Raw genomic sequence first — 19,337 nt, 5'->3', positions numbered from 1 at the left:
AAACTAAGCAAGTATGTTCTGGAAATAAAACTCTTGACGCAAACATGATAGCCATCTTCAGAGTTCTTAAAGGGCAAGGAGTAAGTTTATTCTGTATTCCTCTAGAGAAGGAACATAGAATACATTATGGTCATTACCCAAAAAGCTGTCAAATCTTAGAACTGGACAAGGAAAGGACCTCACAAATTGGTGAGTTCTTTGTCACAAGAAGTGTTCAAGTGGAGCTCAAATGACCCCCTCGTTGGGAGGTTACAAAGGTGTGGTGGACACCCTTTTAGTTCTCAGCCAGACCACACCCCCTCTTTTGGAAGAGTCCCTTCAACTTTTACTGAAGAGGTGGATGTGGGCAGCCGTGTGTCTGTCTTGGGACCTTTCCCCACTCCTGCCACAACAGATTGGACCAGGGCTGGACCCGTGACCCAAGCTGGAGCCTCCCTTGAACTAAAGAATATAACTGCCAGAGTCGGGAGGAGCTGAAAGGTGACCCAGCACTGGTGTCCACATCAGAGCTGTGGCAACCTGAAGCATGCAAAGTCCAAGATTTGGAGAAGCAAACTTGCTCGAGAAGGTGGCCTACAGAACTACAGGGAGAAGCAGCGGCAAGAAACAGTGCAGAGAGAGGAGAGAAGCCTGACGACTTTCTCCTCCTATGAGAGCCAGATATACTTCCCTCAGTTCCTTGCTCCTGTGACATTCCTCATATCTGAACAATAGCTACCTGTTGCTGAAGCTGTTCCTTGCATTGCAGAAATCCTTGACTATCTAATCAAAGCAAATCCCCAGATGGATTATGAGGCTGGAGTAGATCAGTGGCCCCCAAAGCTGGGTGACCATCACACTGCTCTGAGTAAGCTTCCTGGGTGCCAGCCCCTGGACACTGTGATTTAGTGGCAGGAATCAGACTCTGAGAAATATGTATTTTTAAACACCATCCCCACTCCCAATGATTTTGCTACTTGGCCAGATGGGGAACCACTGGATCAAGTATCATGCAGGGCCTTGGTCCCTTTAAGATTCTCAGACTTTGGTTTAGAAGTTGACACAATGCAGCTGTCCTCACAGTATCCCTCCTACAGAAAGAGAAATAAAATTTTAAACACAACCACTTCAAATTCACATTTCAGAGACAAAGGTCAGGGGCCCCTGCAGTCCTCCAAGGGTAATACAATCTCCAGATTGAATATTAACAAGGCATATTGATCAGCACAAACGGCAAGGACAGGTTCCCAGGTTCTCGGCCGAGGTTTTTAAACATTTGTATCAGTGACCTGGATAGTGGAGTTAAAAGTATGTTTATTCAGTTTGTTGATGCTATCAAGCAGGAAAGAGCATTAAGCACATCTGTCTTGGGCACTTCAGTTTTCCTAAGATGAGCCCTCCCTCTTCACATTATGGGTGTTAGAACATAGGGCTGATAACTGTTTTTTCTTTTTCCTTTTTTGATTTGAATTTTATTTCATTTTTTATACAGCAGGTTATTATTTTATTTTCTATTTTACACATATTAGCAGATATATGTCAATCCCAATCTCCCAATTCACCCACCACTACTGCTCCGCCCCCAGCTTTCCCCCCTTGGTGTCCATGTTTGTTCTCTACATCTGTGTCTCTATTTCTGCCTTGCAAACTGGTTCATCTGTACCATTTTTCTAGATTCCGCATATATGCATTAATATACAATATTTATTTTTCTCTTTCTGACTTACTTCACTCTGTATGACAGTCTCTAGGTCCACCCATGTCTCTACAAATGACCCAATTTCATTCCTTTTTATGGCTGAGTAATAGTCCATTGTATATATGTACCACATCTTCTTTATCCATTCGTCTGTCAATGGACATTTAGGTTTCTTCCATGACCTGGCCATTGTAAATAGTGCTGCAATGAACATTGGGGGGCATGTGACTTTTTGAATTATGGTTTTCTCTGGGTATGTGCCCAGTAGTGGGGTTGCTGGGTCATATGGTAATTCTATTTTTCATTTTATAAGGAACGTCCATACTGTTCTCTACAGTGGCTGTATCAATTTACCTTCCCACCAACAGTGCAAGAGGGTTCCCTTCTCTCCACACCCTCTCCAGCATTTGTTGTTTGTAGATTTTCTGATGATGCCCATTCTAACCGGTGTGAGGTGATACCTCATTGTAGTTTTGATTTGCATTTCTCTAATAATTAGTGATGTTGAGCAGTTTTCATGTGCCTCTTGGCCATCTGTATGTCTTCTTTGGAGAAATGTCTATTTAGATCTTCTGCCCATTTTTTTATTGGGTTGTTTGTTTTTTTAATATTGAGCTGCATGAGCTGTTTATATATTTTGGAGATTAATCCTTTGTCCGTTGATTTATTTGCAAATATTTTCTCCCATTCTGAGAGTTATCTTTTCGTCTTGTTTATAGTTTCCTTTGCTGTGCAAAAGTTTTTGTTTCATTGGGTCCCATTTGTTTATTTTTGTTTTTATTTCCATTACTCTAGGAGGTGGGTCTAAAAGATCTTGCTGTGATTTATGTCAAAGAGTGTTCTTCCTATGGTTTCCTCTAAGAGTTTTATAGTGTCTGGTCTTACATTTAGTTCTTTAATCCATTTTGAGTTTATTTTTGTGTGTGGTGTTAGGGAGTGTTCTAATTTCATTCTTTTACAGGTAGCTGTCCAGTTTTCCCAGCACCACTTATTGAAGAGACTCTCTTTTCTCCATTGTATATCCTTGCCTCCTTTGTCATAGATTAGTTGACCATAGGTGCGTGGGTTTATCTCTGGGCTTCCTATCCTGTTCCATTGATCTATTTTTCTGTTTTTGTGCCAGTACCATATTGTCTTGATTATTGTAGCTTTGTAGTATAGTCTGAAGTCAGGGAGTCTGATTCCTTCAGCTCTGTTTTTTTCCCTCAAGATTGTTTTGGCTATTTGGGTCTTTTGTGTCTCCATACAAATTTTAAGATTTTTTGTTCTAGTTCTGTAAAAAATGCCATTGGTAATTTGATAAGGATTGCATTGAATCTGTAGATTGCTTTGGGTAATATTGTCATTTTCACAATATTGATTCTTCCAATCCAAGAACGTGGTATCTCTCTCCATCTGTTTGTGTCATCTTTGATTTCTTTCATCAGTGTCTTATAGTTTTCTGAGTACAGGTCTTTTACCTCCTTAGGTAGGTTTATTCCTAGGTATTTTATTCTTTTTGTTGCATTGGTGAATGAGATTGTGTCCTTAATTTCTTTTTCTGATCTTTCGTTGTTAGTGTATAGGAATGCAAGAGATTTCTGTGCATTAATTTTGTATCCTGCAACTTTACCAGATTCATTGATTAGCTCTAGTAGTTTTCTGGTGGCATCTTTAGGATTCTGTATGTCTAGTATCATGTCATCTGCAAACAGTGATAGTTTTACTTCTTTTCAAGTTTGGATTCCTTTTATTTCTTTTTCTTCTCTGATTGCCATGGCCAGGACTTCCAAAACTATGTTGAATAATAGTGGTGAGAGTGGACATCCTTGTCTTGTTTCTGATCTTAAAGGAAATGCTTTCAGTTTTTCACCATTGAGAATGATGTTTGCTATGGGTTTGTCATATATGGCCTATATTATGTTGAGGTAGGCTCCCTCTATGCCCACTTTCCAGAGAGTTTTTATCATAAATGGGTGTTGAATCTTGTCAAAAGACAAGCTGATAACTTTTTGAAAAATTTTAAATGTTTAACCATTCACTCCCGATACAGAGTGAAGGATTCCTACATTTCAAATAGATATTGTCACTGTGGGAAAGGGAAAGCCAGTGTGTATATCACATTCCTCAGTGGGGTCATCCCCAAACCAATGAGTTTCACTCCCACAGGGACAGGAAAAGGGCAGGGGAGGGTGGCCTTTAGTCTCAACAGACAAGCTGGTTCCCTAGACACTGCTCTGTAGGTATCCCCTCCCTCTTGCCATCCTCACCCTGGTATATGCCCCTCTCACCTTTCACACTGCATTAACCCAATTCAGTTTTGATTTAACTCTTTCTTATTTCCAGTGACAAAGCTTTTCCTTCCCCTCTATCTCAATTCTGTCACCCAACTTGTCCTCCTGATATTTTGGGTCTCTCTAGTACCAACTCACCAAGCGCAACTCCTACAACCAAACTCTATGCACATAGTTCAAGTCCAATCCAATCCCTGCTGGTTTTTCCAGTCTTTTAACCTGGACATCCCATAGCCAATGCCTGTGCCACCTAAGACCTATTGTCACCTATCTCAGTCACATTGTTCATTTTATACTGCCCCCTGCAGCTCTCAACTCACCCAATTCTGCTCACAAGTGGCCTCCACTGTTTTTCAGTAAGTTAATGACCCAAAACTCCAACACACTGCAGCAAGGAGTGCAAAGAACTCCTGTCTGTCTTTTCTGCCCCCGGTGCTTACAGTACTCGTTCACCGAAGTTACTCTGCATCTTCCACTAGGGGGTACCACCCCATAATTTTTTAAACAGGAAGTCTGCTGAACACAGTTCTTAATGAAAAATGAAGTCCAGGCACAGTGGATATTTTTCAAACTTTTCTGAACACATGCTGTAATTTTATGAAGCAATTTAATTTGATTCCTTTTAAATAAAAGCTGCCCCATGGGCAGAGTAATAGGCAACAATCCTGAGCAGTATAAACTTATATAAGCGAACACCAATTAAAAACCCTTGGCTCGGGCTTCCCTGGTGGCGCAGTGGTTGAGAGTCCGCCTGCCGATGCAGGGGACGTGGGTTCGTGCCCCGGTCCGGGAGGATCCCACATGCCGCGGAGCGGCTGGGCCCGTGAGCCATGGCCGCTGAGCCTGCGCGTCCGGAGCCTGTGCTCCGCAACGGGAGAGGCCACAACAGTGAGAGGCCCGCGTACAGCATTAAAAAAAAAAAAAAAAAAAAAAAACCCTTGGCTCTATTATGGTAAGATAAATAGTCATGAACTAAATGAAATAAAGGCAAAAACTGAGTACAGCCAGACAAGTGAAGTTATTTTTACTTTAGCAAGAGAAATAGACATGCTGAACAAAAGTTGGCTTCAAAATGAAAGTTTTGTTAAACAAAAATAAGGCAACTCAGATGTTCTGGGACTTTGCATAAATGGAACAGAATTCTCTTATCTTTGGGGTATAAAAGACCTGGTACACTAGAAGTCGGTTCAAGTCTTTTGGGTTCTTTTAAGAAGAAGTATGTCTAGACATTACACTGCAGTGACTGAAAATGAAGGATGCTGGAATTTAGCACTAGACTCTCAGCTCCCACTTACCTCTAGAAGAACTTGGCTAGCCTCCATTTCCTTAGCCTAAATCTTAGTTCTGCATCAGTTTCATGGTTATAATAATAGTACCTACCACCTAGGTTTGCGGTGTGAATTAGATGAGATACTGCACATAAAGTGCCTACAGAGTAGGTACTCAGTAAATGCTGACTATTTATTCAATGAGTCAGTGCAAGGAAGACCAGAAACAGATATCTTTGCATTGAAAGAGATATTTACTATCATTTTGGCAAACACATTCATACAGATAAGCAATCAGGAAACCAGAGAAGTTAAGCAATTTGACAAAGGTCACCCAGCTATTTCTTGATGAACTTTTGAGTAGAACTTGGACTTCCTTAACGTCAGGCAACTTTCTTTCCCCTATCTTATATTGCTTCTCCTAGTATCTGATAGTTTATTAGCGCAGACTAAATATATTCTGTGGTTTACAACTGGTTTTGTTGGCAACATTTTGGTGACTGTAGCCAAGTAAACAATGTTGTGGCAGTGTCAAAAACTCTAGAGATATGTATCTTTAACAGGTTTGACTTTTAAGCCCCTTTCCTGCTTTTAGAAATTTATCCTAAGGAAATAATATAAAATGAAAGGTTATAGGTGAAAAGATGTCTACTACTATATTCTTTGGAATACTGAAAAACTGGAAATAATCCACATGCCCAACAATAGGAGAGTGGTTAAATATGGCAAAACCATGAATTTTGGAACCATTTAAAAATTATGAAGACCACAAAGAAACAGAGAAAATATTTACTTTATTCTTCATCTCGTTCCATAAGGAGGTAATTTAACACACAGAATAATGTATTTTTTATAATTAAAATCTATTAAAATTAAATGGATAAAACCCACAATATAAAATGGAAAAATAAAACGATTTGAGGAGAACTGGGATCGGGAATGACTTTTCCTTTCACTTTGAGTTCTCTTTATAATAAACAGACACAAAAAAGAATTGTTTAGAATGAACTAACTTCTTTTTTGGGACTGGGAAGAGTTCACAAGATCCACGTGTCCTTTAATGCATCATAACACATAACCAAATGCAAGACACGAGGTCAGAACCCTCGTTATACACTGAACTCTGGGGGACACAGCAATACATACCAGTCCCTGGCCTCTCAGAACTTGCAAGCTGGTAGAGAAGACATGACATATACATGCATCCCGGCACTGCTCTACCTCCAAAATCTTTGTTTGTTTTTTGCGGTACGCGGGCCTCTCACTGTTGTGGCCTCTCCCATTGCGGAGCACAGGCTCTGGAAGCCCAGGCTCTGCGGCCATGGCTCACGGGCCCAGCCGCTCCGCAGCATGTGGGATCCTCCCGGACTGGGGCACGAACCCGTGTCCCATGCATCGGCAGGTGGACTCTCAACCACTGCGCCACCAGGGAAGCCCCTCCAAAATCTTTAACATCCCATCTCATACCAGGGCTTTTCCCCTCCCAGCTTTCATGCCACCTGCTCATTAATTAACATCATTAGGACTGCCAGTCTGCTGGTCCCTATGCTCTCTTTTGGTCCCCCAGCTTTGTTTCATTTTTCTTTGCTATTCTCTTAAATACTAAGGCCTATCACTTAAGCCACCCGCTCCACAATAACTGCAGTATCTTAAGCCTTTATTTCCAATTCACCTGCACTGAAAGCCCCCATGTGCTGGACATGTTCACTTGCCTTCTCCCAGCCTGGGTTGCATGACTCCTCTAGACGAAGCCACTCAATATCACTTCATATATCCCAGGCCAGTTCCCTCTTCCCCTCCTCATAGACTTCCTTAGGCTCATGCTTTCCCTTCCCCGCCCCCCAATACCTTTTACTTCACAGAAAGAAATTCTTATGTGGGAACTTTCTCCCCTTGAGCCAAGACCAAAGCCCAGTTGCATTCTGCATCCATCCTTACTCCCTGTTTCAGAGGTGAGCTGACCCTGCACCTGCTCTCTGGACCCGGAGCCTCCTGCCTGCTCCTGCCTTTGGACCATCCATGAGCTTGTCGCCCCTCTCTTCAACCTTGCCTGAACTGTTATCTTTTCCCCTCAGAATAAACCCTTGCTGCCATCTATAAAGAAGCCTTTCCCTTGGGATACATACTCTTCTAAATGATTGCCACTTGCCTTTCTCCTGCCCCTCCCCCATACTTCTAAAAGGCGTTGTCCTGCCTGGGCTGCCTCCACATCCTCTTTCCCTCACCTGAGACAGCCTGACTCCTCCCACCCCACCACCCAAATTGTTCCCACAGAAGTTAAATCCAATGGCACCTTTTCATTTCTTGTCTCACTAGAACCCTCAGCTGTGTTTCACCCTGTAGACAATTCCTTGTCTTGAAATATTCTCTTCATTTGGCTTTTCGGACACTCTGGTGTGACCCTAGTTATCAGAATGAATAAATGAATGTCATCCAGGGAGGGGAGAGCTGGCAAGTCTCTCAGCTCAACAGGAGGGCTCACACTTCAGGGGAGTGGGGGCAGGGCAATTGTTAGACTTAAAATCCACTAGGTTAAGTTTGGGGAACCAAATTCCTTCCTAGGGACTAGTTCTGTGGACTCTATGTCAAGCCAACTGATGACTCAATAATATGAGTGGAGTGTTGCGCGTGGCGCTTCAGCTCACGACCCGGAGCTGAGGTGCTGGGCGCCGCCGTTTTGCACTAGGAGCTCTGGTGTGAAGGGCCGGGTGAGAGGCCTCTGCACGCGGCCCCCTCTAAGCAAGAGCAACCAGACTAAGCACCAAGAAAAAGAAAAAAGGGTCCTTCGTCAGGAGGGAAGTGTCATCCTCGAAGATAGGAGTCCTTGAATCTGGCATCAGAGTCATTTTGGAGAATTGGTTAAAAACACTGCCCCATTTCCTCTGGACTCAGATGTTTTATACAGTATTTTGTCTGTTAAGAACAAGATGTTCGGCTACACTGGGGGACCTTGAAGATGGCGGAAGAGTAAGACGCGGAGATCGCCTTCCTCCCCACGGATACACCAGAAATACATCCACACGTGGAACAACTCCTACAGAACTCCTACTGAAGGCTGGCAGAAGACCTCAGACCTCCCAAAAGGCAAGAAACTCCCCACGTACCTGGGTAGGGCAAAAGAAAAAACAGAGACAAAAGAATAAGGACGGCACCTGCACCAGTGGGAGGGAGCTGTGAAGGAGGAAAAGTTTCCACACACTAGGAAGCCCCTCCGCGGGCGGAGACTGCGGGAGGCGGAGGGGGGAGTTTCGGGACCGCGGAGTAGTGCACAGCGACGGGTGCGGAGGGCAAAGCGGGGAGATTCCTGCACAGACGATCGGTGCCGACCGGCACTCACCAACCCGAGAGGCTTGCTGCTCACCCACCGGGGCGGGCAGGGCTGCGAGCTGAGGCTCGGGTTTTGGTTTTGGACGGAGCTCAGGGAGAGGACTGGGGTTGGCGGCTTGAACATAGCCTGAAGGGGTTAGTGCACCACGACTAGCCGGGAGGGAGTTCGGGGAAAAGCCTGCACCGGCCGAAGAGGCAAGAGACTTTTTCTTCCCTCTTTGTTTCCTGGTGCGCGAGGAGAGGGGTTTAAGAGCGCTGCTTAAAGGAACTCCAGAGACGGGCGCGAGCCGCGGCTAAAAGCGCGAACCCCAGAGACGGGCGCGAGCCCCCGAGACGGGCGCGAGCCGCGGCTGAAAGCGCAAACCCCAGAGACGGGCGCGAGCCGCGGCTACAACCGCGGACCCCAGAGACGGGCGGGAGACGCTAAGGCTGCTGCTGCCGCCACCAAGGGGCCTGTGTGCGAGCACAGGTCACTCTCCACACCCCTCTTCCGCGGAGCCTGTGCAGCCCGCCACTGCCAGGTTCCCGGGATCCAGGGACAACTTCCCCGGGACAGCGCACGGCGGGCCTCAGGCTGGTGCAACGTCACGCCGGCCTCTGCCGCAACGTCACGCTGCCTCTGCCGCCGCAGGCCGGCCCCGCACGCAGTGCCCCTCCTTCCCCCATCCCCCAACCCCCGGCCTGAGTGAGCCGGAGGCCCCGAATCAGCGGCTCCTTTAACCCCGTCCTGTCTGAGCGAAAAAACAGACGCCCTCCAGCGACCTACACGCAAGAGGCAGGGCCAAATCCAAAGCTGAGCTCCTGTGAGCTGTGAGAACAAAGAAGAGAAAGGGAAATCTCTCCCAGCAGCCACAGAAGCAGCGGATTAAAGCTCCACAATCAACTTGATATACCCTGCATCTGTGGAATACCTGAATAGACAAGGAATGATCCCAAATTGAGGTGGAATTTAGGAGCGAGATCTATGATTTTTTTCCCTTTTCCTCTTTTTGTGAATGTGTACGTGTATGCTTCTGTGTGACATCTAGTCTGTATACTCTAGCTTCCACCATTTGTCCTAGGGCTATATCCGTCCATGACTTTTTTTTAAAAATTCTTTTTCTTAATAATTAAGTTTAATTGTAATAACTTTATTATACTTTACCTTCGTTCTTTCTTTCTTTCCTTCCTTCCCTCCCTCCTTTAGACAACGAATCACCCCAAATTGAGGAGGTGGTCTCAGGGAGCAGGATTTATGATTTTTCGCCCTTTACCTCTTTTTGTGAAGGTGTATGTGTATGCTTCTGTGTAAGATTTTCTCTGTATAGCTTTGCTTCCAACATTTGTCCTAAGGTTCTATCCGTCCCTTTTTTTTTTTTTCTAAATATTTTTTAATTCAATAACTATATTATACTTTATTTTATTTTTACTGTATCCTCTTTCTTTCTGTCTTTTTTTCCTTCTTTCCCTCCTTCCTTCCTTCCTCCCTCCCTCCTTTCTTTCCTTCTTTGCTTCTTTCTTCCTTCCTTCCTTTCCTCCTTTCCCTCTTTCTTTACTCATACTTCTACTAATTCTCCCTACTTTTTCTCCCTTTTATTCTGAGCTGTGTGGATGAAAGGCTCTTGGTGCTCCAGCCAGGAGTCAGGGCTCTGCCTCTGAGGTAGGAGAGCCAACTTCAGGACACTGGTCAACAAGAGACCTCCCAGCTCCACATAATATTAAACGGTGGAAATATCCCAGAGACCTCCATCTTAACACCAGCACCCAGCTTCACTCAACGACCAGCAAGCCATAGTGCTGGACAACCTATGCCAAACAACTAGCAAAACAGGAACACAACCCCACCCATTAGCAGAGAGGCTGCCTAAAATCATAATAAGGCCACAGACACCCCAAAACACACCACCAGACGTGAACCTGCCCACTAGAGAGACAAGATCCAGCCTCATCCAGCACAACACAGGCACTAGTCCCCTCCACCAGGAAGCCTACACAACCCACTGAAACAACCTTAGCCACTGGAGACAGACATCAAAAACAACGGGAACTACGAACCTGCAGCCTGCAAAAAGGAGACCCCAAACACAGTAAGATAAGCAAAATGAGAAGACAGAAAAACACACAGCAGATGAAGGAGCAAGATAAAAACCCACCAGACCTAACAAATGAAGAGGAAATAGGCAATCTACCTGAAAAAGAATTCAGAATAATGATAGTAAGGATGATCCGAAATCTTGGAAGTAGAATGGACAAAATGCAAGAAACAGTTAACAAGGACCTACAAGAACTAAAGATGAAACAAGCAACGATGAACAATGCAATAAATGAAATTAAAATCACTCTAGATAGGATCAATAGCAGAATAACTGAGGCAGAAGAACGGATAAGTGACCTGGAAGATAAAGTAGTGGAAATAACTACTGCAGAGCAGAATAAAGAAAAAAGAATGAAAAGAACTGAGGACAGTCTCAGAGACCTCTGGGACAACATGAAACGCACCAACATTCGAATTATAGGGGTTCCAGAAGAAGAAGAAAGAAAGAAAGGGACTGAGAAAATATTTGAAGAGATTATAGTTGAAAACTTCCCTAATATGGGAAAGGAAATAGTTAATCAAGTCCAGGAAGCACAGAGAGTCCCATACAGGATAAATACAAGGAGAAATACGCCAAGACACATATTAATCAAACTATCAAAAATTAAATACAAAGAAAGCATATTAAAAGCAGCAAGGGAAAAACAACAAATAACACACAAGGGAATCCCCATAAGGTTAACAGCTGATCTCTCAGCAGAAACCCTACAAGCCAGAAGGGAGTGGCAGGACATACTGAAAGTGATGAAGGAGAAAAACCTGCAACCAAGACTACTCTACCCAGCAAGGATCTCATTCAGATTTGATGGAGAAATTAAAACCTTTACAGACAAGCAAGAGCTGAGAGAGTTCAGCACCACCAAACCAGCTTTACAACAAGTGCTAAAGGAACTTCTCTAGATAAGAAATGCAAGAGAAGGAAACGACCTATAATAACGAACCCAAAACAATATAGAAAATGGGAATAGGAACATACATATCGATAATTACCTTAAATGTAAATGGACTAAATGCTCCCACCAAAAGACACAGATTGGCTGAATGGATACAAAAACAAGACCCTTATATATGCTGTCTACAAGAGACCCACTTCAGACCTAGAGACACATACAGACTGAAAGTAAGGGGATGGAAAAAGATATTCCATGCAAATGGAAACCAAAAGAAAGCTGGAGTAGCAATTCTCATATCAGACAAAATAGACTTTAAAATAAGGACTATTAAAAGGGACAAAGAAGGACACTATATAATGATCAAGGGATCGATCCAAGAAGAAGATATAACAATTGTAAATATTTATGCACCCAACATAGGAGCACCTCAATACATAAGGCAAATACTAACAACCATAAAAGGGGAGATCAACAGTAACACATTCATAGTAGGGGACGTTAACACCCCACTTTCACCCATGGACAGATCATCCAAAATGAAAATAAATAAGGAAACACAAGCTTTAAATGATACATTAAACAAGATGGACTTAATTGATATTTATAGGACACTCCATCCAAAAACAACAGAATACACATTTTTCTCAAGTGCTCATGGAACATTCTCCAGGATAGATCATATCTTGGGTCACAAATCAAGCCTTGGTAAATTTAAGAAAACTGAAATTGTATCAAGTATCTTTTCCGACCACAACGCCATGAGACTAGATATCAATTACAGGAAAAGATCTGTAAAATATACAAACACATGGAGGCTAAACAATACACTACTTAATAATGAAGTGATCACTGAAGAAATCAAAGAGGAAATAAAAAAATACCTAGAAACAAATGACAATGGAGACACAACGACCCAAAACCTATGGGATGCAGCAAAAGCAGTTCTAAGGGGGAAGTTTATAGCAATACAAGCCCACCTTAAGAAGCAGGAAACATCTCGAATAAACAACCTAACCTTGCACCTCAAGCAATTAGAGAAAGAAGAACAAAAAAACCCCAAAGCTAGCAGAAGGAAAGAAATCATAAAAATCAGATCAGAAATAAATGAAAAAGAAATGAAGGAAACAATAGCAAAGATCAATAAAACTAAAAGATGGTTCTTTGAGAAGATAAACAAAATAGAGAAACCACTAGCCAGACTCATCAAGAAAAAAAGGGAGAAGACTCAAATCAATAGAATTAGAAATGAAAAAGGAGAAGTAACAACTGACACTGCAGAAATAAAAAAAATCATGAGAGATTACTACAAGCAACTCTATGCCAATAAAATGGACAATCTGGAAGAAATGGACAAATTCTTAGAAATGCACAACCTGCCAAGACTGAATCAGGAAGAAATAGAAAATATGAACAGACCAATCACAAGCACTGAAATTGAAACTGTGATTAAAAACCTTCCAACAAACAAAAGCCCAGGACCAGATGGCTTCACAGGTGAATTCTATCAAACGTTTAGAGAAGAGCTAACACCTATCCTTCTCAAACTCTTCCAAAATATAGCAGAGGGAGGAACACTCCCAAATTCCTTCTACGAAGCCACCATCACCTTGATACCAAAACCAGACAAGGATGTCACAAAGAAAGAAAACTACAGGCCAATATCACTGATGAACATAGATGCAAAAATCCTCAACAAAATACTAGCAAACAGAATCCAACAGCACATTAAAAGGATCATACACCATGATCAAGTGGGGTTTACTCCAGGAATGCAAGGATTCTTCAATATACGCAAATCTATCAATGTGATAAACCATATTAACAAATTGAAGGAGAAAAACCATATGATCATCTCAATAGATGCAGAGAAAGCTTTCGACAAAATTCAACACCCATTTATGATAAAAACCCTCCAGAAAGTAGGTATAGAGGGAACTTTCCTAAACATAATAAAAGCCATATATGACAAGCCCACAGCAAACATCATCCTCAATGGTGAAAAACTGAAAGCATTTCCACTAAGATCAGGAACAAGACAAGGTTGCCCACTCTCACCACTCTTATTCAACATAGTTTTGGAAGTTTTAGCCACAGCAATCAGAGAAGAAAAGGAAATAAAAGGAATCCAAATCGGAAAAGAAGAAGTAAAGCTGTCACTGTTTGCAGATGACATGATACTATACATAGAGAATCCTAAAGATGCTACCAGAAAACTACTAGAGCTAATCAATGAATTTGGTAAAGTAGCAGGATACAAAATTAATGCACAGAAATCTCTGGCATTCCTATATACTAATGATGAAAAATCTGAAAGTGAAATCAAGAAAACACTCCCATTTACCATTGCAACAAAAAGAATAAAATATCTAGGAATAAACCTACCTAAGGATACGAAAGACCTGTATGCAGAAAATTATAAGACACTGATGAAAGAAATTAAAGATGATACAAATAGATGGAGAGATATACCATGTTCTTGGATGGGAAGAATCAACATTGTGAAAATGACTCTACTACCCAAAGCAATCTACAGATTCAATGCAATCCCTATCAAACTACCACTGGCATTTTTCACAGAACTAGAACAAAAAATTTCGCAATTTGTATGGAAACACAAAAGACCCCGAATAGCCAAAGCAATCTTTAGAACGAAAAAAGGAGCTGGAGGAATCAGGCTCCCTGACTTCAGACTATATTACAAAGCAACAGTAATCAAGACAGTATGGTACTGGCACAAAAACAGAAAGATAGATCAGTGGAACAGGATAGAAAGCCCAGAGATAAAGCCCAAAGATATGGACACCTTATCTTTGATAAAGGAGGCAGGAATGTACAGTGGAGAAAGGACAGCCTCTTCAATAAATGGTGCTGGGAAAACTGGACAGGTACATGTAAAAGTATGAGATTAGATCACTCCCTAACACCATACACAAAAATAAGCTCAAAATGGATTAAAGACCTAAATGTAAGGCCAGAAACTATCAAACTCTTAGAAGAAAACATAGGAAGAACACTCTATGACATAAATCACAGCAAGATCCTTTCTGACCCACCTCCTAGAGTAATGGAAATAAAAACAAAAATAAACAAATGGGACCTAATGAAACTTCAAAGCTTTTGCACAGCAAAGGAAACCATAACCAAGACCAAAAGACAACCCTCAGAATGGGAGAAAACATTTGCAAATGAAGCAACTGACAAAGGATTAATCTCCAAAATTTACAAGCAGCTCATGCAACTCAATAACAAAAAAACAAACAACCCCATCCAAAAATGGGCAGAAGACCTAAATAGACATTTCTCCAAAGAAGATATACAGAATGCCAACAAACACATGAAAGAATGCTCAACATCATTAATCATTAGAGAAATGCAAATCAAAACTACAATGAGATATCATCTCACACCAGTCAGAATGGCCATCATCAAAAAATCAAGAAACAATAAATGCTGGAGAGGGTGTGGAGAAAAGGGGACACTCTTGCACTGCTGGTGGGAATGTGAATTGGTTCAGCCACTGTGGAGAACAGTATGGAGGTTCCTTAAAAAACTACAAATAGAATTACCATATGACCCAGCAATCCCACTACTTGGCATATACCCTGAGAAAACCAAAATTCAAAGAGAGTCATGTACCAGAATGTTCATTGCAGCTCTATTTACAATAGCCAGGACATGGAAACAACCTAAGCGCCCATCATCGGATGAATGGATAAAGAAGATGTGGCACATATACACAATGGAATATTACTCAGCCTTAAAAAGAAATGAAATTGAGCTATTTGTAATGAGATGGATAGACCTAGAATCTGTCATACAGAGTGAAGTAAGTCAGAAAGAAAAAGACAAATACCGTATGCTAACACATATATATGGAATTTAAGGGAAAAAAATGTCATGAAGAACCTAGGGGTAAGATAGGAATAAAGACGCAGACCTACCGGAGAACGGACTTAAGGATATGGGGAGGGGGAAGGGTGAGTTTTGACAGGGCGAGAGAGAGTCATGGACATATACACACTAACAAACGTAGTAAGGTAGATAGCTGGGGGGAAGCAGCCGCAAGGCACAGGGATATTAGCTCGGTGCTTTGGGACAGCCTGGAAGGGTGGGATGGGGAGAGTGGGAGGGAGGGAGACGCAAGAGTGAAGACATATGGGAACATATGTATATGTATAGCTTATTCACTTTGTTGTAAAGCAGAAACTAACACACCATTGTAAAGCAATTATACCCCAATAAAGATGTTTAAAAAATAAAAATAAATAAAAAATAATATGAGTGGATGGAACCCACCAAAATGATACAGAGAACTGTTTATTCTTTTATCTTCTTGAAAGAAAGGTGTAGTGGAGACTGGAGCACACCATAGGAAGTTGTGGACAATGTTGGGATTTCCTCTCTTGGGATGTGATTAAAAGTGAGGGAAGTGGAATTCGAGTCACCTGGGTCTCCCTCAGTATTCTCTAATAGCTAAAGCTTGCAATCTGCATTCATTCCATTCAACAAGATAGAATGAATTTTCTGTTATTAAAACAATATTACTTTTTAATTTTAGTATCATTCTTATAAAGTATAATTTGGTACTTGAGTATATGCTGTGTATTGTCTATTTTGATTCATCTTATTCCTAAGTAATATGTCCCCTATCAGACTGCAAGTGCCTTGAGATCAAGGGTCCTTTTTAATCTGTCTTCTGTCTTCTACCTTGCTTAGCTTAGGGCTAACACTTGAAAGATGCTTAAAAAAAAAAAAAAATCCCTGTTGTTTAATTTAGCAAGTATTTTAACTTTCCAGATTTCAATGGGTTTGAATAACTCCTGAATGCAATATATTATTCTAAGTGCAGAAGTGTAATATAGCAAATATTTAAGTTATTTGCATTTTAGGAGCGGGAAGAGAGGATTTAGCACAAAGTTGAAATGGCCCGACACCCTCTTGTGTATATTGTACCAACCTAGATATAAAAGCCAGAGTCGCAAGCAATGTTCAGAGCTATTTTGGGTTTCCTTTGCAGTAAGTCCTATAAAACCTTGTAGTTCACCTCCTTAGGCCCAAAGTCCCAACATCCTTGATTGTGGATAGCAGCTAGGTCTTTTGGGACCTTGGGTCGGACTTTTTTCCAGTCAGGCAAGTAATCTGAAAAGAAAAAGAAATCACATGTAGTCCGGTGCATTTTTCTCCTTGTGTGGTTTCTCCACCAGCTAGAGAGATATTTAAAGGCTCTGAACCTCCTGCCATCTTTAGTCCTCTTTTTTAAGTGTCATTTTTAGAGAACTTTCCACTTTTCTTAGTTATACAGCCAGATTGGGACACCTAGCCGGAAAATCATTTTCCCTTAAAAAAAAAAAAAAATTCTAGAATTTGAATGCAGGCACGGCATTCCAAACCGATTTACCATAGTGCAGTCTCTTGGGCATTACAATTTGTGGCTGCAACTTGACTGAAAGGGGGCCCCTAAGTTAACCTACAAAGACAAGAGGGTCCAGAGACACTTTTTTTCCACTTTCAGATAAAAGAGGATTAATTACCTGAAATCTTCAAGGCTCCAGGACGCACGGTGCAATCCCTCAGTGGAACTTTGTGCTGGAGGCTGCAGCTCCTACGATTTCGGGCAAGACTGGCCCAGGCACTCTAGTCACTTGGAAGGCGGAAGGGAAGGAAGTACCTGAGCAAGGTATGAGCCACTCAGAGGCATCCTGGGGCCGCCACTCACCTCGGGGAGGAGGAGCTGGAGTCCGGACCCACCCGGATCGCGAGGAAAAGCGAGCTCTGGGCCCGCCAGGTGAGGGAAGGAACGCCCGCCCGCGCACCTCCGAAGAGGCGGGGCGCGACTCTCGATTACCCGCAGGGGCGGTGCTGGCCGATCACCTGGGCCGAGGCGGAACTGAAGGGTCCGGTCACTGCCCGGAGAACCTGTAACTAAGACTCACCTGTGCGGGGGTCGGAGGCGGGGCCGGGGCCAGAACTCACCTGAGCCGGTGGAAACCTGCCCTGGGGGTAGCCCCGGGTTCGCCCAGCGAGGAGGGGGAGGCGCCCCCGGCCGGCCCCATCCGAGCTCCCCTCCGTGGGTCCGCGCGGCCGCCATGACCTGGAGCGCCACCGCCCGGGGCGCCCACCAGCCCGACAACACCGCGTTCACTCAGCAGCGCCTCCCCGCCTGGCAGCCGCTGCTGTCAGCCAGCATCACGCTGCCGCTCTTCTTCTGCGCCGGCCTGGCCTTCATCGGCCTGGGCCTGGGCCTCTACTATTCCTCCAACGGCATCAAGGAGCTCGAGTACGACTACACCGGCGACCCGGGCACCGGCAACTGCTCGGTGTGCGCCGCCGCCGGCCAGGGCCGCGCGCCGCCGCCCCGCTGCTCGTGCGCCTGGTACTTCTCGCTGCCCGAGTTCTTCCAGGGCCCCGTGTACCTCTACTACGAGCTGACCAACTTCTACCAGAACAACCGGCGCTACGGCGTGTCCCGCGACGACGCGCAGCTGAGCGGGCTGCAGAGCGCGCTGCGCCACCCGGTCAACGAGTGCTACCCCTACCAGTACAGCGCGGCTGGCCTGCCCATCGCGCCCTGCGGCGCCATCGCCAACAGCCTCTTCAACGACTCCTTCTCGCTGTGGCACCAGCGCCTGCCGGGCGGGCCCTACGTCGAGGTGCCGCTCGACCGCACCGGCATCGCCTGGTGGACCGACTACCACGTCAAGTTCCGCAACCCGCCGCTGGTGAACGGCAGCCTGGCGTTGGCCTTCCAGGGCACCGCGCCCCCGCCCAGCTGGCACCGGCCGGTCTACGAGCTCAGCCCAGACCCGAACAACACCGGCTTCATCAACCAGGACTTCGTGGTATGGATGCGCACGGCGGCGCTGCCCACGTTCCGCAAGCTGTACGCGCGCATCCGCCAGGGCAACTACTCGGCCGGGCTGCCGCGGGGCACCTACCGCGTCAACATCACCTACAACTACCCGGTGCGCGTCTTCGGCGGCCACAAGCTCATCAACTTCAGCAGCATCTCGTGGATGGGCGGCAAGAATCCGTTCCTGGGCATCGCCTACTTGGTGGTCGGCTCCCTCTGCATCCTCACGGGATTTGTCATGCTGGTCGTCTACATTCGCTACCAGGACCAGAACGACGACGACGAGGACGACGAGTAATTCCTGCTTTCAGAGTACCCTTTCTGCTTCTTGCCAAAACGCTCTTGCAAGCTTCCTTTGGTTTCTCCCTCCCGACTGTCACCCAGTTCCAACTTCGCCTCACTTTGCCTCCAGTTGTGGATGAGGGGACCAGAGAGAGAGAGGAATTACACCCGATCGGGGGCTTCCAGACTCTTCTGGGGTGTTTGAACTGCTAGAGTGAGACATCCCTGCACGTTTTCCCCATCTCCTTCATGAGTTGACACGTGAGGTTCTTTGAGAGAGGAAGGGACGGCTAGACTCCTCTCATTCAACCCCCATCTGGTGAAGAGATGTTAAGTAACTCATTCCAGATCTAGCAGCTGCTCATTGCCTCCTGACGCTGACTCTAGAGCTTTAACCGCTACAGTACAGTGGTTTTCTTTTTTCTTTTTTGGGGGGTGGGAGTGTAGAGAGGAAAGCCCTTAAATAACCAGCAGAGGCATGGAGGGGTGGGGGAGAACATATTGATTAAAAATGTAGGTAGTTTAGGAGGCCCCATCCCCAGAAATTCTGATACAATAAGGCTGCGGTGAGACCCTGGAAGCTGCGGTTTTAACAAACCCATCTGGAGATTCCTCCTGTATTCCCTCAAGTTTGGGAATCAGTGCCCTGAACCAGGGAGCAATTAGGATAACTGCCTGTTTCCCTATTTCCT

At 44.3% G+C, this 19,337-nt stretch overlaps 1 protein-coding gene across 1 annotated transcript; it reads left to right on the top strand.

Annotated features, from left to right (window-relative positions):
• The first annotated feature begins 17,317 nt into the window (after nt 1–17,317).
• On the top strand, nt 17,318–18,780 carry TMEM30B (transmembrane protein 30B). The gene has a single exon (XM_032618339.1). It carries the CDS (start codon nt 17,600–17,602, stop codon nt 18,659–18,661), a length of 1,062 nt encoding a protein of 353 aa, XP_032474230.1. The 5' UTR covers nt 17,318–17,599; the 3' UTR covers nt 18,662–18,780.
• Nucleotides 18,781–19,337: the final 557 nt, after the last annotated feature.

Source organism: Phocoena sinus, chromosome 2 (assembly GCF_008692025.1).
Source record: "Phocoena sinus isolate mPhoSin1 chromosome 2, mPhoSin1.pri, whole genome shotgun sequence".
Classification (NCBI taxonomy): domain Eukaryota; kingdom Metazoa; phylum Chordata; class Mammalia; order Artiodactyla; family Phocoenidae; genus Phocoena; species Phocoena sinus.
Note: the sequence above shows the minus strand (reverse complement) of the source record. Positions and strands in the feature narration are given on the sequence as shown.

Coding starts and splice junctions, on each gene's coding strand:
- TMEM30B (XM_032618339.1), top strand. CDS start 17,600: ATGACCTGGAGCGCCACCGCCCGGGGCGCCCACCAGCCCGACAACACC.